Source organism: Drosophila mojavensis, unplaced genomic scaffold (assembly GCF_018153725.1).
Source record: "Drosophila mojavensis isolate 15081-1352.22 unplaced genomic scaffold, ASM1815372v1 contig_49, whole genome shotgun sequence".
In the NCBI taxonomy this organism is placed as follows: domain Eukaryota; kingdom Metazoa; phylum Arthropoda; class Insecta; order Diptera; family Drosophilidae; genus Drosophila; species Drosophila mojavensis.
Window position 1 is genome coordinate 2,931,742 of NW_025318872.1, and position 26,751 is coordinate 2,958,492.

The following is a 26,751-nucleotide window of genomic DNA, read 5'->3' on the forward strand; positions in this document are numbered from 1 at the left end:
ATGCGCGTTCTGAAATTGAAAAACAAACAAATAAGGCAACATACATAAATGTTTTATGGCTACACGCTGAAGGCGCCCACAGGAGTGGAGCCCACATTTGACAGTTACGAAGAAGCCTGCAGCACCCATTGGTTGCTCTCTTCCCGCAACAAATGCAGCAACAAGTGCCACAAACTGCCAAACGACAACTGCAACATGCAAAGCAAACACAATTGCTTGTGTCAACACTCGGCAAATAATTAATGAGCAGCCAGTAGAAAGGAATCGCTCAGCACGGATAGATACTAGTTGAGACTAAGCAAACTCAATTCGAAAGTAAATAATAATGTTTAGCTGATTAAATTTGGATTTAATTCAAATTATCGACTTAGTAAGCATCTGGAATTCAAGAATTGGAGTGGTTTTCCATTTCCATATGCATTTTGGCGTTTAAGACTCTAAAGATAATGAATACACTCAAATTAATAAATCAGTTGTAAGCAATAACAAAATATAATTTCATAAAATAAATTCAGATATCAAAGTATTCAGAATGCTAGAGTGGGATTATACGTAAAGCCATATAACGTCATTTAAGGCTTAAATGAAATAAAATTTAATAAAATATTAATTGAAGTGCTAGAGGATGATATATAGTTGCACTAAATAACATTTTGCAAGCTATAATTGCATTTATAATTTAATTTAACATAAGATATATAGTTGCACTAAGCAGTTGATTGCAAAATTAAATTAAGATAAATAGCGCTAATGAATATACCCAAATGCTAATATGTTGCACTTAAATAAATTTTAATATTATAAGGATGCAGTTTGTTAGCATATATAATATTAGTTAAATAATTTTGATTGCTAATAGTCGTAAATAGCAGAAGTAGTTTCATCAAACAAACACAAAGGATTATATAAAAGTTTATTTTCAATGCAAAAACTTTTTGGAAAAACATTGTGGGCTTATGTAACCTGAGACAAATTGAATTCCTGATTTGAATAAGACATTTAATGCCTCAGCTTAAATTCGTTTTATTTGTGAGCTCAGCAAATAGATTGAAGTGACTTACTAGATATCTATCCGGGCACACTTTAACTTATTTGTTCAAGTTTCACAGAAAGCCATTTAAGGCAGTTTGTCCTTATCTAGCGTACTTCAGCGATTAATTAACAAATCTAAATTAGAAATTCGAACAGCTAAGATGTAAGAATTTGCAGAGCACGCGCTGTGCAAACAATTAAAAAATTTTAATTAAAATTACGCATACGCAGCGTTTGCCATTATGTAAACGACGCATTGTTATGGCAGCTGCTTAACAGCCATTTGAAATCAACTTTCAACATTCCGAAGAACGCACTTAATGGCAGGCATTTTGAATGAGCTGCTACTTATTTGGCGCATCTTCTCTATGTGCACAGAAAACCCTGGCGCCCTTCACATTCAGCATATCAGCAGATAAGCGTTACCTGCTTCTGGCCCAGAACGTGGCCAAACTGTTTCGGCACTCGTATTTGGCACAGTACACGCTCTTCGACATACAGACGAGGTAAGTGGGACACTTCCGCCTCTCTTTGCGGATCTCATAAATACCAATTCCCTTTGCAGCGAAGCGATTAAATTGCGCTACGATCCCCAGCAGGAGGAATGGCCCTATATGCACTATGCGCGATTCGCCAACTCTGGAAATGCGCTGATCTGGGTGCACAACTATGATATTTACTATCGCAAAGAAGTTCGTGACACACACGCCTATCGCGTCACTCACGATTCGGTGCCGGGTATTGTCTACAACGGCATACCCGACTGGCTATACGAAGGTAGATCTGTATTTGCAATAAGTAGAGTCAGTAGGCTCATTTACTCAATAGCTCACCTATGGTGATCATTAGGTAAATAAGCAATTCTAACTGCTCATGAAGTGAATCATAAACTAATAGAAAGCGATATTTTACGGATGTGTTAAATGAACTAGTGAACTAAAGTAAAGTTCATTGCTTGAAAACTACCAATTGTACATATTCAAGAAAATGAACTCCAACCTTTAGTTCTAGTATTATAAAAATACTTTAAAATAACTATTAGGCAAATATATTTATACAAAAGAAGGAAGGAAAGATAATATATTATTTATTATTTAATTATTTATTTTCCATTGGATCTTCACTCAAGTTTTAGATCCAATGATATATAGTATAATAATAAATAAATCAAGATAACAACTATTTATATTTTCAATAAAACTCCACATCTTAGAGCAATTGGATTGTCGCCATTTATTTTCTATTTTCTTTTTACAATTTCCTATTATATTTCATAAAGTAACTTTTTCAAAACAAAAATTCAAATTAAATAGAAACTGCTGCAGCAAACATATTTTATAGACAGCTTAGCCATTTATAATTTTTGAATAAATGTAAAGAGTATTCAGCATTCACTTCTACAGTTTTAGTCAAAATTCCACATATATAGCTAGAATTACAGATGCGAAATATTTCCTTATCAAGTCATTATTCATATTGTAGTCTATTCCTTTCGCAGAGGAAGCTGAACGCTCGTTGGCAATTATCGTTATCATTCAATAAAGAAACACAACATATTCGTGACACTTCAGACATAGTCGTTACTCATATTATATCTCCCCGTTCTTAGAGGAAATTCTGCATACAAATAATGCCATTTGGTTGCCGGATGAGGGGCACCTTCTGCTCTACGCCAGCTTCAACGATACACACGTGCAGGAGCAGCACTTTGCATGGTATGGCACCACCTCTGCAGGCGCCGCAGGTGGTGCTGCGACAGGCGGCACGAGTCACGCCACTGGCAATGCAAATGGCGGGGGCGGTGGCTCAGCTGGTGGCACTAATCCGCATGCCAACTTGTATCCGGAAATTAGATCCTTACGGTAAGTTCTGCCATGCCCCAGGCATTATTACTTTTCGATTAGGTGTTAATGATGTGCTCGTGACTGTCATTAGCCCTAAATAGTGCTCGGGTAAGCGAATGCTTAAAATTCATGAGGTGCAGATAGTTTTCGGCACTCACTATTTCTACGGGGCTAACCCAAATGTGCCCAGCAGGAAGGTATAAAAATGCTGTTTACGTGTAGCAGCATTCCTATAAGATGTTCACAAACTACAAGAAGGCATATCGTCTAGAAACAACTATCAGCCAACAAGTTAAAATTAAATGATAAATATTCGGGGTTATTTTCTGTTTATGTCGTATTACCTTATCAGCCAGAAAGGGAATAGCTGTGGAGTTTAAATGTCAATTAATTTAGAATTATTTTAAATATTAATATTAAGTATTAAGATATAATAGGGAATAAAATTAGACATTTTCACTATCAAGATATTATAAATATTCAGTAATGACAGTAAAGACAGTTTTACAAAATTTTTAAAATTGAATATTTATTATTATAATTGATATCCAGCTGGTTAAACTTCAGATTATATTTAAGCTAATTAATATCAAATGAATACTGATTTCGAATTATCTATTGAATAAATGGGACTGGTAAATATCGCACGGATATGATTGAATCCCGAATTCCATACAATCACAAGCTGTATGCCAATTGCAGTCCTTACGCTCTTAACAGAGTATTCAGCTATCACTATTCTATAGAGGACAGAATACAGAGTAGCACGCAGTCAGTTGCACTCGACTAGCTCGACTGGACACTAAAATTAGTTGGCAGCAAATGCAAGACTTTTGGCACTTGGCCACGTTAGTCCTTTCAGAATTCGAAGCTGAGCTGCTGTCATTTGCGATTTGATAAATTGCCAAATGCACAAAAGGTTCAAATGCTCAAATTCCTTGCTTCGTCCCTTGGGCTTACGAAGCTGACAAAATTGCCAACTAACCTGTTGTGTTTAGTGTAATATCATCATTTGGGACTTATTTATGCAAATATGTGTGTATGCGAGTTTGTGTGTGTGTGGATAAGTGTAGATGCCATCAGTGGTAATTGAATATGCCACGAATTTAAACGTTCAACTTTAGCTCAAGTGCAAAACCAAATTTTAAATTAAGCTGACTTAATTTGAAACCTGATTAGAATCACTGACAACACGTAAACAATTTAAATATATCCAATTAAATTAATAAGATAAATTAAATGATTTTAACATTTAGTTAGTTATTTATGGTCTTAGATGATGATGATATGCAGGGCTACAATTTCATTGGGAGTTTAGGTAGTTTATCAAAAGTTCACGTAATTCAGTAGAGTGAAGGATTGAGGTTAAGTATGAAATGCAGTAGCTACGAAGTAGACCATGAGTAAAACATATGAGTTTATATACAACATAATAATTTATAAACTGAATGAATGAATGAATGAAGCAACTGCCAGGAAATTTATAGGATCTAGAGAGCTGACCTTGATAAAAATAGAAATTATTTTGAATAGCTAGATGAACTAATTTTAAGAAAAGCTAACAATAACTCTACTCATTTCTAGACTTATATATAAAAGAGAGACACATAAGTACAAAAAATAACTCTTGCTCTCCCTTCTTGGGGCTTCTTTTGAGCCTCAATTTTTGTTATATTCTTAACTCTTATTTGCGGTCCTTGATAGAAATGCTTATATTTGCCCTTAATAGATAGACTTATTTGCGCACTTTCCATGGGTTTTTCTCTTCCTCTCAGCTATCCAAAGCCGGGCACACAGAACCCCACAGTTACCTTGCGCGTGGCTGACCTATCGGATCCACAGAAGATACACATCACGGATCTAACACCCCCAAAAATTCTACAGAATGAGTGCGTATGGATGGTCCTTGGGTTTGACTCCACAGCTAACTTATTCTACTTTTCTACTCCTTCAACCCTACAGGGATCATTACTTTAGCAGCGCCAGCTGGGTGAGCGCCAAGGAGATCGCCGTAGTGTGGCTGAATCGACCGCAGAACATATCCGTGGTCAGCGTTTGCAGGAGTCCCTCGTTTATGTGCACTGAGGTAGGTTGTATTTGACCTAATTAAGCCTGTTTCTGCTCATAGTCAATTTATGTGTGTGCGTGTGTCTGTTTATCCTTGGGTGCAGACGCATCGTGTGAGTGGCGATGGACGCGGCTGGGTGGACACCGTCTCGGTGCCATTGTTTGCGGCAAATGCGAGCCTCTATGTGGCCATATCTCCGCTGCGCGACGGCTCGTTTGGTAAGTGAGCCATATGTCAATCCGGCTTTTGTTTTGAGCTCGATTCACAATCAACTCTTCCGCCCCTCCTTCCCCTCTCGCTTCCATTCGTAATCGGACAGGCTATTTCCGGCACATCGTGCACGTGGACATTGACAATAATCGGGTGCTGCCCCTCACGCACGGCCCCTACGAGGTGAATCGACTTCTGCACTGGGATCAACTCGATAATTGGATGTAAGTAGCTAACGGAAGCAGCAATTCGACAGCCCCACTCAAAACTGAATCCCGAATTGCGCTTACCGTTGACCATCAGCAAGTTTAAGTATCACATAAACTGACTTTAACGCACGAAACGTGAATGATTTCATAAAAGCAGAGCACAAACTAGAAAAAAATTGTCGAGGGAGTAGAGATTTTACAGATAGTTAGAGGAAAACATCCAAGAATGAATTGACATAGTTTTGTGCAGCAATTTAAAGTAAATTAAAATAACTTCAGTTCATAAACTTGTTCAATACTTTGCTTGACTTTCTTAAGAAAATTCCGCCTATATAGAATACTTAAATTAAACACATTTTAGTTTATTAGTTTGTTTAATACTTTTCTTGACTTCCCTAAGAAAATTCTGTCTGTGCGGAATCCTTACAAATTAACTAAAAACTTTAGAAGATTTTAAGCTAAAGAGTTTTAAATATGAAGTTATATATTATACGTTAAGTCAATAATTATAAAAGATTCTTATTATTTAGGCAGGCAAAGCTTTGCGAAAGAAACTTGGACAAATCATATATAAATCAGTTAATAATAATAATAATAATAAACTAAAGGTAGTTTAATCAAGCAATTCAAATTTCAAGCTGCACAATGCTTACAGGTAACAGATAACAAGGTTAAGGATTCCAGCTAAAGAATTTCCTTTAAGGCTAATTACAGTAGATTCACGTTTCGCTTTAGTTATCCTCATAAATTCAATTTGCGAACGCCCAAGTAGATCAGATAAAATGTGTTTACCATTTATTTCATAATATTCATATTATAATTGAAATTTGAAGCAAAAACTATTGAAAACTATTTAAAAGTTATACAAATTTTTCTAAGCAAACTTTCCCCATAATTTAACTAAAATATGCACATATAGCTGAAGACAATTTCAGAACTAAAACTAATAAATCCCTCTTTACAAGCTATTTTTATTCATAGTTAATCCTTTTGTGTGCAAATATTGGAGGTCAAATATTCAATAACGCCTAACTAATGCTTTCAATTATTTTCTATAAAGGCACAAATATGCAAAGTTATAAAGTAAAATTTTCGTAGACGGCTGAGAGGAAATATCTTCTTGAGACTCTAAATAATGCCCACTCGCCTACCTTAAGATTATGTCAATTCAATTTGAAGTTTAAGTTAAAGATGTTCCACCTTTTGTGCAGTAAATTCAATTATTGAAACGTTCCCTAACCCCCACTAAATTTCGGCTCACAGATATTTTTTAGGAACACCCGAGCGTTTACCCTCGCAGCAGCATTTGTATCGAGTCTCCGCCCTGCCCGCTCGCCAGGGCCAGGCTCTGCAGGCACCGGACTGTCTGACGTGTCCGGCGCTAAAGCACAACAGCGATGGCTATGACGAGGGTCACACCAAATCGCCGCCAAAGCTAGTGACCGCATGGGACGACGACTGGGAGGACTCTGAAGAGGCGGAGTCGCTGCCACCGCCGCCAGCAATGCCCGTGGAGCAACAGCGCCAGTCGCATGCCCATGGCGGAGCCCTGCCCCCACCACCCAGCGATTGCCTGTACCATGAGGCACAGTTTCCGCTGGCGCTTCGGGCTCGCTTTGTGCTGTTGGAATGCCTGGGCCCAGTCGTGCCCAGCTCCATAATATATGGCTTGAAACTGGCCGGTGGAGCCAAGGCCAAGAAGCAGGCCGAAAAGCAGCTGCCAACGGATGCTCCTGTCGAGGAAAATATTGAGCCCAAGTTGCAATTTCTCGAGCTGCTTGCCACCGTGCAGAATAACACGAGGCTTAAGGAGAAAATGGCTAAGGTCGCGTTGCCGCAGGTGAAAACCTTTCCCGTCATGATCTCTGGGGGCTACCATGCCCAGGTGCGCCTCCACTTGCCGCCCGTGCTGCGCGAGGATGAGATCACACGCTATCCCACCATACTGCACGTTTACTCGGGCCCGGGCACCCAGCTGGTGACCGATCGCTGGCACGTGGACTGGAACACGTATTTGGCGGGCACCAAGGATTACATTGTGATCGAGATCGATGGACGGGGCTCGTCGGGCCAGGGCTATCAGCTGCTCCATGAGGTCTACAAGCGCCTGGGCAGCGTTGAGGTCTCCGATCAGCTGGAAGTCAGCGAATATCTGCGCGACAATCTGCATTTCATCGATCCGCGGCGCATGGGTGTCTGGGGCTGGAGCTACGGCGGCTACACGGCTGCTCTTGCTCTCGCTGGACAGCAGTCGATCTTTCAATGCGGCATCAGCGTTTCCCCGGTGACCAATTGGAAGCTCTATGGTAAGCCTACACCCCTTACACTCTATGGGCATCCATCTATAATCTCACTCGCCTCGCAGATTCCACCTACGCGGAGCGCTATCTCAGCTTTCCCAATGTGACCGACAACTACAAGGGCTACGAGGAGAGCGATCTATCTAAATACGTTGACAATCTGCGCGAGCGACAGTTCCTGCTCGTGCACGGCACGGCGGACGACAATGTCCATGTCCAGCAGTCGATGGTGCTGGCCCGGGCTCTAACCAGCAAAGGGGTGCTCTACAAGCAGCAAATCTACCCGGACGAGGGGCACAGCTTGTCGGGTGTGAAGCGTCATCTGTATCGTTCGATGACCGCCTTCTTTGAGGACTGCTTCAAGAAGCTGGTGAGTCTCCCATTGAGGTCTTGACAGTCTAACACTTTTGGCTCTGTTTTACCAACCTATATATATACTATACATATATATATTCTACCACTTTCCTACCATAACTCTCTATTTCTCCTGCTCTCCACCACCTCAACCACAATAATTACAAACCACCTTCAAAACTCACCTCATCATTTCATTTCACATGATCGACTATCATCGATCTATCTCTACCGCGCGTAGCTCGACCAACAACAGCAAAATCAAACAGACTCCATGGATTTCCTGGACTTTCATAGTTTCTATGGCGGTTAATCAATTAACCCTTTGCCTAGGTACAGTCGCCGTTGTTATCAATCGTCGTCGTTGTTATTTTTGTCGTAGACTTCTCTCTGTTTCAATGTCTCTTGTTGAGCGTTTTACGGGAACTGCCTATAAAATTAAACAAGAAAAAACATATATTATCCACAAAATTCAACGATCAAAGTTATTATTTGGTTCCATTCAGTTTCTGCTATATGATTATGCTTAAATGGAATTTCTATTATTTGTTTAACTCTTAAATCTATGTATTATCAGCATGATCTATTGTTAGTTTATACTTTGGAAGCTATCAATGTCAACATACTCTCTTTTTGTTTTATGAATAAAAATATTTTTAAAAATCTAATAACTAAAAAAATTAAATAAAAAGCTTAAAGTCTTTCTTAAACAAGGATAAATATAAATCAAAGCATACACTCTAAGAAAAAATTCAATTGTAACCAAGCAGAATAGTAATACCTATTGAAATCATATCATATGAGAATATCATATCATATATCAGTCAACCAGCCCTTAGAATATATATATATATATATATATATATATATATATATATATATATATATCTTAAAGAGCAGCAACACATAAATAAATAAATTTATTAGATATTAGAGTTAATATAATGTTAAAACAAACTAAAAATTAAGCACGGGCTACTGGGGCCTTTAACATCTTTGATTTACGTTTGTCTTTCTGTCCGGAGCCCCTACAAATATGCAATAAACTAAATCGATATTGATTGAAATCGATAACTCACAACTTAGTCATGCTAAGTAAAGACATTAGGATATTTGAGATCGTCTCACACGTGTTCTTCTAGTCGCATATTTTTTAGTCGGGCACATTCGACTAATATTTTCTTAACTGTTTTTTCTTGAGTGTATGCACATAAGACTTTTGATTTTGAGTGCCGTTATCTTGCCTTTTTTGTCTCACTTTTTCTTTTAGTATTTATTGCCATTTGGTTTATCGTACGCAAGTTTTACCTATTTCCACTTTCGTATTATTTCGACTTGATTTTCGTGCATTTTTGATGCCACAAGCAAATATGCTGGTTATTGTCTATGTGTATGTGAGTGTGCGTGTACGAGGATGTGAGTGTGTATGCGCGTGTGTGTGTATGTTTATGTATGTACGTGAGAATATTTGGGGCTTGTTCTTTATTGGAAGCATTTCAATGTGATTCTTTTACTGTTTATTTTTCCTTGGGTGTACACATTTAACTGCCCACACACACACTCTCACACACAAACACACAGAAAGACACACACTTGCTATTTTACTTGAATGTTGCTTATGCTTTGATTGTGTCTTTAATTTACATAATATCTTTGCCCGTATCAGTTGAACTCAAATTCAATTCGAAACTAACTCGTAAAATTTCATCTTCCATGTAAACGCGCCAACAGGTGCCACCCGAGACGAAGGCTGGACTGGGAGGGGGCGGCGCCGAGATGCAACAGCAATAAAAAGCAACAACAACACGAGCGGCAGCAATAAAAATTTTTGATAACAGCAGCGCGAGTCATTAAATGAAAGCGAAACGTGCCAGAAAAACGTTTCCGTAAATTACATAAAATGTAATTTAAAATAAAATAAATCACACCCACAGACACACACAACATGCAGACAAGCACTTTGTTTACAAGTTTATGCGCGAAACTTTGCGCATGTAAGGCCCCTGCGAAGCGTTGCCAGATCTTGGAAATTGGAAATTGGCAACTGCAGATCGTTCGATACATCAATGCAACTCTGTATGGACGAATCAAATTGCAAACAATAAGTTTGTTGCGCAAGCACAGCCAACTTCAAGCAGCTACAGCAGAGCACGTGAATTGGCACTTTATTCAAAGTAATAATTAGCAATAAAAAATAATATACCTAAATACCAAGTGAATGTGCAATAGAAATAACCGAAAGAAAAGAAAAAAAACAGAATGGTTGTGAAAAGCATACGCACGCAGACAAATACACACACACACACACACACACACTGTGCAATAAATAACTTACACACGCAACACTCATAACTGCCGACACAGAGAAGAACGCATGGGTGCCGCATTTTCATTTTCATTTTTATGATATTTATTCAGTTTTTTATGCAATTGCTGCACAAATTTCCAATGAAACTTCGCCCAAAATGAAATAACAAAACTCATATATATATATACATATTTATATAGTAGTGCAAAGGTCGCCTGCCAGGTGGCCCAACCAAACCAGCCGTGGGGGGGTCACGGGCTGAATGTTGTGTAGGAAATTATGTTCATAAATCAATTTTGTACACATTTGAAAAAGCAATTTAAATGACATTTTCTGATAACGTAGCACACCTAAAATGCTTTTCGAATGATGGCCACATAAATCTCAAATAGAACTCATGAGCTGCAAGCACATTTTGCAGCTATTAAGTCTCATTACTTGTTCATTGATTTCAAAAAGAGAAAAAGAAAAACATTTTCGGTTTTCAGTTGAGTGCAAGAGTAATTGAACACACAACACATACTCAACTCTACCACCTATTTATAGTCTGATATTATTGCTCATTGTATACAAATTGCTCAGGCTTCAGTTAGACGCCAGACACTTACATATATTTGAAATTGAAAATGAATTACATGAAATTGAATTGCATAAAAAAAAAAAAAGAAAGCAATAAATATGACGTGGAAATGAAATGCGCGATATTAATAAATGCGTTAAAAATTCAAATGAAATCCCATAAATAAAAACCCAAATATAACAATTTTGTTCGGTGCGTTTCACAAGCGCAGCAAAAAAAAATCAATTTAATTGAATAGTGAATTAATTATGAAATGAAATGGCCAAATTGAATTAAAATGTTTATCTAAATAAAGCGAAAATACTGTTTGCATGTAAGTAGCGCAATAATAATATATACACTTAATATTTAATATTTAATACTTAATAATTAATAATTAATATTTAATAGTTATTAATTATTAATTCAGTTCATTGTTGATTGCAACAAACTTCGCACCGAAGGCAAGCATCAAAGTACATTTCTAAATGAGCGTAGTGAATATAGAATTAAATAGAAACTCAATTAACGTAAGTCAAATACCAAAGTAAACGTACTTAAAAATAAAAAAATAAAAAATTAAACCAAAACCCAAAACGAAGGTCAAAAATAGCTGCGATACACGTAAAAAACAAAATTCGAATGCAACGCGCAGAAAATGTTGACAAAAAGTAAAAAATTTGCCAACAACTAAATGACAACGCAACGCAATCCTGCTGCTAGTCCTGCGGACGGAGAGCAAGAGATAGACATGTGTGCAAAAGGGATTAATTTAATTGGACTTTTACATTTTTTTATTTTTGTTGCTGTTGATTGTGTGCCACAGCTCAGCCAGTTAATTAGCAGTTGCACAGTTGCGGCTGCTAATTATGATGGCATAAATATGCTGTTGAACCAGGTGAACAAAAACATGAAAGAGAGCAACGGCTATTTGTATACCCTTGCTGGGGTATTTAGTTTACATTCTTTAAATATATATTTTTATTTAAAAATAATATATGTTTATGCAAGTTAGACTCTAGATATTATTTATAGATGCTCTGAATTTTCCCAAAAATATAATTTCGTTGCGATGTTTTTTACAGCTTTAAGTTTATTATAGCATACTATAATTTATGAAAATGTATACAGCTATTTTATTTAAAATTTTTTTAAACCATTAATTTTATAAATTTTGTTTTTGTTTTTTTTTTAATTTCTTTTAATAAAATGATGTATTCATAAAAAAAAAACTTTAAACAGTTATACTGCGGTTAGACATTTTTTAAATTATTTCCTTTCTATTTCTAATCAACTATAATTCCACAAGTAATTCGAAATATTTGTAGCTTTTATCAACTTTAAAACGATTTTTTTACAAAACTGTTGGAAAAAATATTATTATTATTATTATTAGATTATTAATTTCCGCATTTTTCTAGAGCTCTTTAAATTCACGTCCATTTTAATTTATATGCAATTTAATTTAAAAAGTAACGTAATTCTTGTTGCGAAAGTCTCTGGTCCAACTCAGTTATAGCCCTCCTATATTTACAAAATGAAATGAAAAAGTTAGTTCTTTTTATTTGGCTCCTATCTCAACTATAATTTTGCGCCTTTTTCCGCAACTAATTTTTCGTCCGCGAAAAAATGCTACAGAAAAACTCACAGTTGACTGCTTCGCTTGTATGTATTCTGTTCGACTACACGTGTATGTGTGTTAAAGCTCAACAAGGCCAGCATAAATTTATATATGGCTGACACCTAATGTGCGGCTTAGCTGTTTTTTTTAGACTTTACATTTGGCCCAGCTTTTGCCAGTTTTGCCAAGCGCAATTAACATGTGCCCCCACACACGCACACACATACACGCGCACACACGCATACAGGCATACACCTGGACAGTTACGCCCAGAGGCGTGGACGTTTGCATGGGCTTTTGAAAAGGTCGTCACAGCTGTGGGCAGCATAAAAAGGGCAGCTGCCTTTGAAACACGGCTCCGCTCCATGTTTGTTGACACAAAAAGGTGTTTGCTTAAAGTAGATGACAAAAAAAGTGAGCGCAACTGAGGCAAGCACCTGGACAGTTGGGATGCCGAAATATGCACACACAGGTGGTCCGCAAGGCACTGTGGGAAATTCGAGTCCTTTAGAGGGCAAACAAGTAATTATTTCTGGTTATCTTTAGAGCTCGGCGCTTGACAAGCCTCAGTACAAAGAGCCCAAGCACGCAAACAGGTGGTTCGCAATGTACTATGGGAATATAAATACTTTATATAACAAAAACAAAAAAATGAGTATATATACACATACAAGGACATAAATGTCTGCTAAAGTCAAGGCTTAGGCTATTGTTTAAGGCTATGTATCTCTTTTTTAGCGTTATACTTTTGTTATACTTTCGTAATACGCTTTCTTATGCCAGAAACCAACTTTTGCCGGAAATATATTATAATTTGTCTTATACATATTGTTTCCCCCTTTTTATTTTAAATTCAAATGACTTTTTGTCAGATAAATTTGATTAATTGCCCACTGTGCTTACAGCTCTTAGCTCTTATGGCTAATCTAGCCGTGGGACATGGCAGAACTGCAATTGCCTCACGTTGTCATTTGGCTGCGCGCTCAAATGTATGCTATAGAAATTTAAATTGCTCTACACTTTTTAAACGCTTTCTATGTAGTGTACTAAGGACCAATTACCGAAAGAATTCTTAAAATACGAGTACTAAATAAATATAACAAATATATATACAAATACATAGAGAAATCGTAGTGAATAAATTACAATTTCATAATTTGCAAAATATATATATTGATATACATATATATTGAATATCGACTTAATAAAAATATAGTAATTATACAAAATTTATATATGCGTAAGCATATTAGATATATACGATTTGTAGTTTAGTTCATTTAGTGGATCAAGCGTTGGCATTATTCAAGATAAAATTCATAGTAAAGATATATTAGAAAGAAAAGCAGAGAGCTTAAGGAATAATTAATTAGATTGTTAGCTCAATGACATGTAAAATATATAATAACTGTAATATAAATGCGCTCTACATAACTATTAACAGAAAAACAACTATACTTTGATATATGATACATATATATTTTATAAAAAACTTTTACTCTTAAACAATAAAATTTTAATACTCTGTCTTCAGCCTTAAAAATGAAAAGAAAAACCAAAAATAAAAACTGAGAGTTACCTAAAAACATAAAGAAACTCTATCTGTGGAGTTTCAGACAGTTTCAATCTAAGTCTAAGTATAAAAACGAAAAAAGAAAGAAAGAATTAAACTATGCACTTGTTCGTTATGTTAATTGTAAATACGCTTTAAAGTGGTTACTTGACTTGAATTTTTTTGTTATTAGAGAATTTAGCTAAAAAACAAAACCTACTTATGTGATCCAACGATTTCTTCTCTTCCATGAAGCTAAAAAAAAAACAACCAATTAAAAATTGCAAAACAATTAATAACTAAATTAATATAAATTTAAACTAATTATGTAATTCATTGACTTAATTAGCTGAGATGTTCAATAATTTCGCAGGCATTTAGCAGATTAAAAAAAAAGAATATTAAAAAAAGATATATATATATATACATACAATAAACCAAAGCATGAAAGCCAAGTAAAAGTAATGTAAATTTATTTAAACAAACATTTTGTTACTTCCTTTCAGATAAACAATTAACTTGAGGTATAATAATTAATACTCATTTTATGCAATTGCGATTCAGCATTATTTTGAAGGAGGCCTGATAGACCACATAAATTATATATGCAAACATTCTCCAGCAGGAGGAGTTGAGCTGATATGACCAAACTCATCGGATAAATGGATTTGTATGAGCTTGAGTATTTTCCCTTTTTCATAAAAAGAAACCTTTTTTTTAATTTTTTTTTTTTTTAATTTTATTTAAACAGGCTTTTTACTACCTAATTGGCAGCTTAACAAGTTGAACATAAAGACACAATTATTTACAGTACAACACTACAGAAATTTCATAGCAATAACAATTTACAAAAACATCAATAAACAATAACAATTTTTAAGTAAATCACATTCAATTTTACTTGATACATTTTTATAGGAGCCTCGCAGGAAGGTCCTGTGGATGGCACTTCTTGAGTCTTCTTTTTCTGGCTGCGTGGTGGCCTTCGAGTCTTGCAAGGTAGCTAGCAGTTACCTTTTGCATTACGTCTCCAACTTTGGGGACCCTGAGATCTTTTTCAATGTCCCTGATACGCATGTACCAGGGAGGATTGCAAATTTGCCGGAGGATTTTTGCTTGCACAACTCTTATTTTATTTAAGTTTGATTTAGCCGCAATTCCATAGACTTGAAGCGCATATCTCCATATGGGCTATTGATTTATAAATTGTTACTTTATTGTACAGTGACAATTTATTGGCCGGTTTAAGAAGCTATAACATCTTTGCGCTTTTGGTCATTACAGTCTTTTTGACCATCGTGGTGTGTATGTTAAATGTAAGCTTTCTGTCTAACACTACGCCCAGATATTTGTGGCTTCTTTTGTGCAGTAGTGTTGAACCCTGCATGCTAATGCGACCACAGTTTAAAAGCCTTGTGGTAAACGTAACGTTTGCGCATTTGCTCCCGTTAATTCCAATGTTCCATTTGCGGGCCCAGTCTTCAAAACTGCTCACGTACTGCTGCAATGACTCTGTAACTTTATTGATGCAGGTACTACTTGTCAGTAAGGGTGTATCGTCGGCATACGTGGCTATCAGTACATTGTTCCGGTTTACTCCTGTGATGTCGCTATGTGAGGGCATATCGGCTGTGAACAGAGTATACAAGGTAGGCCTGAGAACGCTACCTTGAGGCACGCCTGCACATATTGGTCTTTTTGACGATTTAATACCATCAACATCAACAGAAAGCTGCTGACAATCTGGTACAATTGTGGAGTGAAAACGCTTCTAAGTTTGAATAGTAGTCCGTCATGCCAGACTCTGTCAAACGCTTGCCTTATGTCCATGAAGACAGCAACTGCATACTTCTTGTGTTCAAAAGCGTCCAGGATAAAATTGACCACACGGTGAAGCCGCTCCGGAGTACCATGACCTCTCCTGAATCCAAATTGCCAATTTGGGATTCTTTGCTTGACTGCTTGAAGTTGCAGGATGCGGTCAAGGATTACTCTTTCGGCCATCTTTCCTACGGCAGGAAGAAGACTTATTGGCCTATACCCATCTACTTCACTAAGACTCTTTCCAGGCTCTGGGATCATTTTTACCTGTGCTGTCTTCCAGATGTTTGGGTAGTGTCCCAGCCTGAGCATACTGTTTAGGATCAGCACTATAAACAGAAGAGCTTTTTTGGGTAGGAGCTTGAGTGTTTTGTTATCCAGCCTATCCTCTCCAGGAGATTTTTTAACCCTCAGATTTTTAATAATATTTATTAGGCAGAGTCATCTGGAACGGCATATCCAACTGCAGCTCAACAGTTCTTCGCGTAGCATCGTCGGTGTAGTTGAATGGCCTGAATCGCTGTTGTAGGCTGTCTGCAAATGTATCAGCTTTTTGCTGGCTGGAGTAGCACCATCTACCTGCCGTATCCTTAATCGGTACTTTTGAAGCTGCAATTTTTTTAAAGCGACTTGTGAGCTTCCAAAGGGAGTAGTTAGAGGACGCATCCGGGCCAGCATTTTCCAGCATTTGATCAATACTGCGTTGCTTGATTTTAGCGAGGACTTTTTGTACGCGATTGGAGATTCTTTTATAAATCTGGTGGACGCGTATATCTCCCGTTCTCACATACTCTTTCCTCAGCCTTTTCTTCATACGCAGTAATGCAGCAGTATTTGGGGGCAGCATATCCTGATAGTGCTGTCTTGTATGACGTACATATTCTGGGGTCGCGTATGATGCAGCCAAAGATACGTTTCGCATAAACATTGTAATAGCATTTTCTACGTCAGCCGCGCTATCTATTTGAGTGTTTAGATGAATTCTGCTCTCTAAGTTTGTCCTAAATTCATTAATGCGAGCTCCAGGTGTACGGATGTATTGCCTCATAGGTCTAAGCTGTGGTGATTGATGCAAAGTCGCTACGACCGGCAAATGATCCGACGAAAGCTCATGACGCAGCTGGACAGATAGCTTGTTAGCAGCGAACCCATTATATATGAAAAAGTCGAGTGCAGAGGGAGTAAGCAGGGTGTTGAATGAATAAAAAGTTGGTTTTCCGGTTGCTAGGATTTGCCACGTACCACTTGCAATGGCCTCTTGCAGCCGCTTTCAACGATAACAACTGCGAATTTCCCCACCATTGGTGTTTTGCATTAAAGTCTCCTGCAATGAACCGTTTTCCCAGGGACTGAAGTAGTACCTTAAAGTCATTTTCATTCCAGGGTTCGTTAGGAGGAAGATAGATTGATGATATTATGACGCTTCCGATGTTTGTAATCAAACTCAAACTAGCCGATTAAATATTATTTGAAATCGGTTCATTGGCGTCATGAACAATGTTAAATTTTATCAGCACAGCAGATATGCCTTTCGCGGTACCACTGGCGTGATTTGCGTAGTATTGGTTGTATCCAGGTGTACAAATTTTAGGGCCTGGGCTCATGTGCGTCTCTGTGACCAACATCACATCAATTGATTTAGCATCAAGGAAAAGTCTCAGCTCGTTATTGCTTTTAACCAATCCTCTTGCATTCCACAATCCGATTTTTAAACTCGAATTGATCATTTTAAAATGAGCTTCTGAGCCAGGACACGAAAGGCTTTGTTTGCTTCCATTGTTTCCTGGATACATTTGAACATTTGATCCATTCTTGCATTTAGATCTGATATTACCTTTTCTAAAATGTTAAATTTGCTGCCGTATTCTCGGTCATCAGCATTGTCATTTGTCCTAGATACTTGTGTTCTGGAAATATTTAACTGATTTACTTTGGGCCTGACATTATCCGCATAAGAAAAGCCTCTCTGAACAGTGGCGTTTGAAATAAACTGCGCTCTAGAACTCTGAATGTCTGCATGATTGTTATTGTTTGGCATCAGGCTTTAGCTTTGTGCTTAGCTTGACTCTGACTGTGCAGCTTTTAGTGCTGGAAATGTGGTTGTCTCCACAATTGGCACATATGGAGGTCTCACTAGACTTTAGCTGGCAATTCTCGGAGCCAGTAAAATGGTCACCTGAGCACTTACCACAAACTGGTTTTTTGAGGCAATAATTTGTCGTGTGTCCGTAGTCTTGGCATCTGAAGCACTGAACTATTTCCCTGTTGTGTTTTGCTTTTAATATTGTAACTCTGTGCGTTCCAATATGAGTTTTTTTTAAAAGCCTCTGCAACATTTAAAGTCTTCTGTAAATTAACAAAGAACATGCCTTGTCTTGTTTTAGCATCATTCGATTCGTCATCATCCTCTTCATTGATCTCAATATTGCGCCAGTCTCGTTTCCTGGGACAGTAGTTGTTCAGTACTGTGAGGCTCCGATCAGTAAAAGCGCGTTCAATTCGATGTTTCGAGACGTTGGGTGTAAGTCTTTAATGACCACTCTATATGGTGTATTTTCTCTTAGTTGATGCCAAAATTGACAATTTTGCTTGGATAATATGTCAACGACAGATCTAAATGCGTTTGAGTTCTTTGTATAAATACGCGAGATTCCAGATCTGGATATGCGTATTTCATACTCGGTATCCGCGATAACAGAGCTTAACGCTGCCTCAAATTTGATTGAACCTGCGGCACGCAAATAGCTGGAGGCTTAGGTATTTTGTTTTCCTGTTTCTCCCTATCAGGATGACGGTTGCTTTCATTTTCCCTATCTTGAACTTCTTCGCCCATATCCATTAGGGATTCGGCTTCTTCAGCCAGAGCTGCGAAGCGATTGCTATAATTAGCTGCCGAGGAAGATGCAGCAGGGCTTTTGGTTAGGCTCCCAAAATTTACGCTAAGTTGGGCTGGCTTAATTTTGCGGATTGTTTTTGACAGTTTGTCCGCTTTTTTTATGTTTTTTCGAGACAGCCAGCTTAGTAGATTGGAAAGTGCAGTTTTTTTTTTTTGTGAAGGGCTAGCAGCCACACTTGCGCAAGAAGATGCGGCGCTAGAAACAAGGGCAGTAGAACATATGCTCCCAGTAGTATAGCTAGCAGTGCAGCTAACATTAGAAAAGATTAGGGTGTTCGTAGTAATGGTGCTAGTGCTTGTTGCGACCAAACCCACTCTACTTCTTGCAGCTTGCATTGCTTTTAATTGCTCTTCGGCCAGTCGGGTGCGCAGCTCTGCAGGCGTCGCACCGGCTATATTTCTCATCCTCTCAGACCTGTCCTGCTTGATATAAAGCTGCGGTTGATTAGTTGAGCCTTCATCCATTCTGGGCAAGATTCACAACTTTGTTGTTGCCAAATTTGCGACTGCCCAAGAGTATGCAACACTACTGATTGTTGACCTTCTTTGGACAACAGCCAGTCAGTGCGACTTCCATGGACACCAACCAGAGAACAGCTGATTTTGACAGGCGGTCGCTGGCAAGCGGCCGGAGCCCCACCAACCAATTTGCACTTTAACTTTATTATTTTATATTTATTATAATTAATTTGCGAAATGCAGAGTATTATTGTCTTCACCGTGTCTTTAAACGACACTGTACAAGTTTTTTTTCTTTTGCCACTAACGCGGCTTTGTACCAATTTTTATACCCTGAACCTATTGTTAATTCACGATTTAACAAAAGTCACAAGTCGAGTTTCAGATCAGATGTGTGATTGTCAGCAGTCACGACGAGACTGGAGGAACTTATTTACAATAGGGAATATTTTGATGTAGAAAATAATCTTATGTGAATATTATTTAAAGCTGGCAGGCTTCTTCAGCAACTCTCACTACAATTACTTACGAGTACTAAAAGAAAGCGTTTCTTTTTAGTTTAATTAGTACGAGGTGAAGTTGATTTGATCCCATGCATAGCTGTTGCGCACTTGAAGACAGACAAAGTATAGATAGACAAAGTCTAAGCGGAGCCAGGTATCTTCCAATATAGCACGGACACGCTCCGTATGAGTATTATAACCAGGCTAATCTCATTAAGTTTCACGAATAGTAATACTCCTATATTTACTCACATTGTGAAACGATTCTGAAATATTAACATACCTAACAAGGTTAGTCAGATTTATATTTATTCAAAACTATTCAGAGTCAGGCATCCAACTTTACGTTCTATAATTTCGTATGCAGCCTGTTTCGCTTAGTGTACTTATAAATCATGTTCCCACCTCTGGAGACCGAATTAGAAATGAAATATGGCGGACGGCATTCCAGAAAGTGTGCCATTCAATTTGCAATGCCAGCATGTCTGCTAAAATCGAACACCGTGAAAAAGCCCAACGACTGCAAATCTGCATAAAACATGTTACCAATTGCAGTCCAAAGCTGACCGCACTCCCAGCCAGCCTCCTGTGCATCCTGCTCTTTTCATGGCCGACGAGGCGGCACGCAAATGGCCACAAAATGCTCGCCTGGCATGCAAAGCAGCTCCGCCCCTGTCCGCTACTTCTGCTGTGCCATAAGCCAGAGACGTTGTTGGGAGGGGGCCGAACAGTCGACCAAACTCTTGACTTAATTGGCCAATTGTTTCGGCTGGTTCACACAAAAAAGTGTTGCATATTTCACAGCGCAAGGCGTCTCAAATTTTTTGAATAGTAATCATTTCATAATATCAAGCCCAGCTTTTAGAGGGGCGTTTCTGCACCTAATTGCCCAATCAAAGAAGCACACCTTCGTTTTCGTTTACTTTCTGTGGGCGTTGTCGAATGCATACACCCGACCGAATTCAGAACCAGCAATTAGCCGTCAAGCTGTTCGCCACTTAACTCAAGGCAAAACGGGCGAATGCACTCAACCGACTTTACGAAAAAGAACAGATCCTTGAAGGTGTATAATGCACTCTTTGGGAGTTGATGAAATCAGTTTAAAATATTTCATTCCGAGAAAGCATCATTGATAAAACAGTTAAAACTATAAAGAAAGCTATAAGAAGCCAATTTTCATTAAATAGATATATGTATAATTTAACTAGGCCGTATACCTTTTAGATCAGCTTAAAGCATGTTCGATTAGTTTTCCTAAGACCCTTCAAGCAATTTCACAGAGTTACAGAATCAGGTCCAGTGCGAAAGACCCAAAGTTTGTACTACCGAGTGCATAACACTTAAAACATTCAAAATTCTTTTGGTGAAACTCATGAGGGAGTCCAATTTTTAAGCTCATACCCTAGAACTTCCAAATAATTAAAAAAAAAAAAAAAAAAAAACAATTCAATTTGGGGTTTCTAGCTGTAAGGCTGGCTGTCAGGGATAACATTTTTCTTGATTTATTAATCTCCAGTAGGCGTTGATTTATAATTTTTGGTCAATATTTAACAGAGGTCTATGATCCCAAGCTGCAAAAGATAGCACATACATATTTTTGATTAGTCACGCTTACAGAGAAAATTCATAATAATAACACCACCTCAGTCATTGATCGAGTTTTCAATCTTCCAGCTCTCTTCCGAAAACATAACTTATCTCTGCCACTCAGATTGGACTTCATATTTCAACAGCATTGTAAGTTGTGTTTTCGTATTTGTCTGTTTAATTTATGCAAAGCTTGACATTCAAAGGGACAATATTCGCACGGACTCTGACTCGATTAATTTTGGTTCTAGTATTCAGAGCACACAAGCTATATTTGGTTGGCTCTGGTCAAATGCCAATCAATGCGCGGTCCTTACCCAGCTCTATGGTGGGCCACGCTTAGTTAACATTTGGCCATATTTTTTTTTTTCAGCGGGTTTAATGCTTTATATAAAGACGGTCAGAAACAGCTACATCGCATATAAATAATTTACATTTCGCATGGTCACGCACAAATCATATGATGGGGAGCTGCGCAGACAAAAACTGACAAAGCGAGGGCTGACGCCGAGCCAGTCCCCCTTCCGTTTTCCATGATTGGGTCTGGGAATCGGAAGGCTTGGGCTTGGGTTCGGGTCTAGGACTGCATGATGCGTACAGAAGTGACAGTTAAACATGGAAACACACTCAACATGTTAATTGATATGCAAGGCATAGAGGGGCGTGGCGTGGCAGCAGGCGTTGGGGTAGACAATAAAAGTTTTGCTGCCCTTTTTGGGACAATGAAACTGTTGGTCATGACAGTGAAATTCTCTTTCACCGCCATCGATGCCGTTTTCCTCCACATTCATTTGTGATCAATATGTTCTAAATATACCGCCTGAAGCCTGCGAGGCGGATGTCATAAACAAAACTGTGTGTGAGAAGGTAATTGTACTATTTATTGTGACATACTTATTTGTTGCTTTTGCGTACTACATCGAATTGGGATAAACTGAATTGAGTGCTGAGCAAATAGATGCAATCAATATTTAATTAAATTGACTATCAATTGTTAATTTAAATTTATCGTAGTCTATCATATTATCAATTGTTCATTGACATTTTTGTATGGTATAATCAGATTATATTATATTTTTATACCCTGAACCCATTTTCAATGGGAAATCAGGGTATAATGGTTTTTTTTTTTAAATGTATGTAACAGGCAGAAGGAGGCGTGGCAGACCCCACAAAGTATATATATTCTTGATCAGGGTGACGAGCTGAGTCGATTTGGCTTTGTCCGTCTGTCTTTCCGTCCGTCTGTCCGTATGTATAAACGCGTCGATTTCAGAAGATATAAGAGCTATGTCCGTATTTACAGCGCGGATATCGAGTTTATCATTAAAAATCGATAACTCATCCCGATCTTTTTTTTATCGATAAAAAGCCTTATCGAAAACCAGTTATAAAATTATATCTACCTTTACTGCTAGTCTCCAAATTTTTAATGTATGCTTATATGCAATTTATGCAATTTCGGTTTTTGTTACCCCCCACCTCTATATCCACCCCCTCACCACCATGTTTCTAATAAGCGTATTTCAAATACTAGAGACTTGTGCTTTGCCAGTTACATGCATATTCATGTTATAATCATAATGAACGTTTAATGAAGATCGTATGTCCATAGTAAGCGCACACTGCAGCCCATGCGTGTTTATTCGTGGGTGCTTGTGTGTGTGTAAATGTTTGTGTATGTGTGTGTATGTGTTTGTATGTATATGTGTGTGTGTGGGTGTGTGTGTGTATGCGTGTGTGTGTATGTATGCCTGTGTGTGCGTGAGTGCGTGCGTGTGCGTGTGTGTGTGTGGTTGTGTGTGTGTGTGGTTGTGTGTGTGTGTGCGTGTGCGTGTTTCTTGTGTAAGCTGAAAGAGCTTTCAGGGTATCTCGTAGTCGAGCAGTCTCGACTACAGCTTTCTTACTTGTTATATTATACAATTTCACAAAAAAAAAAAAAAAAAAAAAAATCCTTCAGAGTATTTAGGGCCCAAACGCTGGCAGATCTCTTATCCCATTGTCATTTCCCCCATTCGTTACTATATATGGTTGTATGGTTGTCAAGCCATTTAAAGGACCAGCGTATACTTGTAGGAAATCTGTCATCTTTGGAACGTTTAGATCCTTTTCGATGTCTCGGATTCTCATGTACCATGGTGATCACAAATTCTCCTCAGAGCCTTTGCTTGGGCCCCTCTAATTTCGTTCAAATTTGCTTATGAAGCAATGCCGTATATTTATAGGTCACGCTTCCAGATAGGACTTAGGATGCTCTTGTATGTTGTGGTTTTGCTGTACTGCGATAGCGTTTTTTTCTGGCTTTGGCCATTACCGACTGTCCAACCATAGTAGTATGGGCTTTGAAATCGAGTTTCCTGTCTAGTAGGGCCCCAAGACATCTTTGTGGGATTGTGAAGCCTAACATAGTAATTTATATTAATTTAGTTGTTGGCTCTATAACTTTGTCAAAAGTATATCGTCAATATCTTCATTAGCAGCGAATTGGTATGTAATCATACGAGCAGTCGGACAGCAAGAGAAACATTGCGAAAAACTAATATCCGCATTTCACTTTGGTAAATAATGAGTTTTAATAAATTACACTTTGCGCCCATTGATTTGAAATAGATTTTAGTATTTTTCTAACTAATTAGTATATTAGATATATTGTGCGTTTTTCAAGCAAACGGTCACCCTGCACAATGCAGCAAGCAGTTTACTGCAACAGCTGTTTGTCATTGTACTGCGCCACAGCTGTGTTAGGATTCTTATTCCCAGTAAACGGTCACACTGCACGCAAACAGCAGGCACTTATTTGTAACAGCTGTTATCTTGTTGTTCTATTGCCGTTCAGGTGCTTCGCTCTTTTTTGTCGCTTGATTAATGAGAATGAACATCGATGAGCTAAATGACGACTGTCTCTGCATTATCCTGGAGTACTTGCCACTGCCTGATCAGATTGCAATGGCACGGAGCTCGTTGCGCTATGAGCAGCTGCTGGGCGAGATTGTGTGGAGGAAAGCGCGCTATCGTGAAGTATCCGTATCGGATGATATGTTGAAGCCGCTTAATAAGGAAGACTACATGTTCTTCTTTGAGGTGACGAGCCCACATATGGAGAAGCTGTACATCTGGAATGTACACGAAAAGGCATTCGACTCGTATTTGGGGAGGCATTTGCTGCGACCCGAGCTCGCATTCTATTTGTGCTTGAAGCTCACAAATCTGCGCGAGCTGTGCGTCACGGACGACTACATGAACAACAGCATGATACAAATCGTGAGCAAAAGCTGTCCTCATCTGAACTGCTTAAGCGTATCGAGCGCCTATATAACGGGCCAGTTTATGGTCGATCTGCACAATCTGAAGACGCTCGTGGCAAGGGAGTGCTCCATCGAGGCGTCGCACCTGGCTGAGATGCTCACCCAGCTGCAGTTAACCACACTGGACGTGACCGCCAATAGATATAATATAGAGCAAACTATACTGCAAGCGCCTACAGCTAGATTGTTGCGCCTGCAGCGTTTGGGCATCTCGGATGCAAAAGACTTCGGATTTCACATCGGCGAGCAGCTGCCGGCGCTCAGGGAGCTGGTCGTGAGCTATCACGGCGTAAAGGCGGAGGACTTGCGAGATATGATGGACACTACACGGCAACTGGCTGCGTCGTCCGACTCCAAATTCACAAAGCGCCTGCAGTCGATCATGTGCAATGTGGTTGATGTGGAAGTAGCCCTAGAGCAGATGACGGGACTAGAAACTCGGAGTCCGCGCGCCTCTCCTCAATTCTGTGAGCTCTTAAAAATCATTTACAAATGTAAATAGGGCATAGAATGTTTCTACTTTGAAGTTATTTTTATAGCCTTGCGATTAGATATTCTAATTTTGGCAAGCGACATGCTCGCAATTACAGTGCAGTCTTACTTTGATGAACCTTATCTGGTCACAATGAGCTGAGCTGATTTATTAAAGATTTCGCAAAGCGACAGCCAAACATTCAAAAGTCTTTCCAAATTTACAAAATTGATTATTGATTTTACCATAGTAATTCCAAGTCGAAGTGCAATTAAAAATATTTTATTGTAATAAACTGTTAAATATTCGTATCATGTTAAATCAATGTTATTTCATAAAACAAAAGTTTGGTATCCAATCTTCTTATACATTGATCGCATTGATTGCAAATTTAAATTTATTTTAAAGTATAAAAATCAAATGATGTGAGATATACTGTGCAAAACCCTATAGTGAAAACCAAAGAAAAACTAATTTTTTTATTTTTTTAATTTTTTTTTTAAGCTTTTTCTGCATACTTTTGTATGGTATGTCAATAAGAAACTTTATAACCTTTTTAAAACTCCTAATGTAAATACTCAGGATTTTATAAAAATGTAAACATGTAACAAATCGAAAATGACGTAATAGACCTCATAAAGCATTATATTCTCTATTCTGCAATTTCGTAAACTTCATTCTTGGAATTTTATATTATATATTATTAGTTGGTGCAACAGTTTCTTTCTATGTCTGGTTCCAATTGTCACCCATCGATAATTGAGCGACTCTATAACCGAAATAGAAAATTGTAACATTTTTTAATTTCACGATCATATGAAAGTAGTTTCTATACGCTGTCATTTGCTAAAGAGAATATTGTTGGATAAGTAACAATCTTTCTAAGGACTCTATATTGAGGTGGAACAAGAAACCATATCCACGCTTATCGAGGATTTAGATGATGAATTATTATTAGGTCGTAAATTTATCTTATGGAAGAGTATTTAGTTGTGCAGACAGTAATCGCAGTCTCATTAATATGATATTTAGCTACAACTAATTATATATTTATTTTCGTTGCCTCTGTATCGCTACGAATTTTATTGCCTATATCTAAAATATATTGCTCAATTGAAGCATTTGTTTCAGTTCTGTTTTTTTTTTTTTTTTTTTGTTTTTTTTTTTTTAATACCCTGAACCCATTGAAAATGGGAATTCACTTTTTGTGAAAAAGTATGTAACGGGCAGAAGGAGGCGTGGCAGACCCCATAAAGTATATATATTCTTGATCAGCGCGACGAGCTGAGTTGATATATCCCTGTCCCTGAGTGCGTCGATCTCAGAAGTTATAAGAGCTAGAGAGCTGAAATTTGGCATGCATACTCGTGTGTACCATACTTTTTTATCTAGAGTAATCGAAAAATCGGCATTGTTTTTTCAGCCTAATTTGAACATTTTTAGATCTGGAGTCTCCAAATTTGCGTTGTATCGATACAAAGATTTTGTAATTTACAGATTTTGGATACCACGCCCCCTTTACCCCCAATTTGTAAAAACGCATTTGAAGCACTAGAGACTTGTGCTTTGGAATGTACACACATATTCATCATATGATTACATTTTGAAAGTTTCATTAAGATCTTATGTCTACAAAAGAAATTATTCAGCA

The 26,751-nt window shown here is 38.0% G+C and overlaps 2 protein-coding genes and 2 long non-coding RNA genes across 7 annotated transcripts in view; 3 read left to right on the forward strand and 1 right to left on the reverse strand.

Annotated features, from left to right (window-relative positions):
* LOC6578001 overlaps positions 1-10,946 on the forward strand; it is a 51,056-nt gene extending 40,110 nt beyond the window's left edge. For 2 of the 4 annotated variants that reach the window (XM_015165941.3, XM_044009156.1), the window contains 11 exons: positions 1,411-1,538; positions 1,598-1,809; positions 2,642-2,894; positions 4,652-4,765; positions 4,839-4,962; positions 5,048-5,162; positions 5,264-5,378; positions 6,627-7,669; positions 7,729-8,033; positions 8,259-8,350; positions 9,749-10,946. In XM_015165941.3, coding sequence (XP_015021427.1) covers positions 1,411-1,538; positions 1,598-1,809; positions 2,642-2,894; positions 4,652-4,765; positions 4,839-4,962; positions 5,048-5,162; positions 5,264-5,378; positions 6,627-7,669; positions 7,729-8,033; positions 8,259-8,330 — 2,481 coding nt within the window. In that variant the 3' untranslated portion in view covers positions 8,331-8,350; positions 9,749-10,946. The remainder of the gene's footprint in view (positions 1-1,410; positions 1,539-1,597; positions 1,810-2,641; positions 2,895-4,651; positions 4,766-4,838; positions 4,963-5,047; positions 5,163-5,263; positions 5,379-6,626; positions 7,670-7,728; positions 8,034-8,258; positions 8,351-9,748) is intronic. The other 2 variants (XR_004363859.2, XM_032728746.2) reach the window with 2 other exon arrangements.
* Positions 10,947-20,028: 9,082 nt separating this feature from the next.
* On the reverse strand, positions 20,029-21,467 carry LOC116803978. The gene is made up of 3 exons (XR_004364017.2): positions 21,379-21,467; positions 20,954-21,307; positions 20,029-20,895 (listed from the first exon to the last, which is right to left on the reverse strand). It is a non-coding gene; the product is annotated as an uncharacterized LOC116803978 (long non-coding RNA).
* LOC122757329 lies at positions 21,381-22,189 on the forward strand. The gene is made up of 2 exons (XR_006357321.1): positions 21,381-21,473; positions 21,530-22,189. It is a non-coding gene; the product is annotated as an uncharacterized LOC122757329 (long non-coding RNA).
* Positions 22,190-24,076: 1,887 nt separating this feature from the next.
* On the forward strand, positions 24,077-25,755 carry LOC6578002. The gene has a single exon (XM_032729176.2). The coding sequence runs from the start codon at positions 24,189-24,191 to the stop codon at positions 25,128-25,130; it is 942 nt and encodes a 313-aa protein (XP_032585067.1). The 5' UTR covers positions 24,077-24,188; the 3' UTR covers positions 25,131-25,755.
* The last annotated feature ends 996 nt before the right edge of the window (positions 25,756-26,751 follow it).

What these genes read in the sequence shown, in the direction of transcription:
- LOC6578002 (XM_032729176.2), top strand. Translation starts at nt 24,189, where the DNA reads ATGAGAATGAACATCGATGAGCTAAATGACGACTGTCTCTGCATTATC.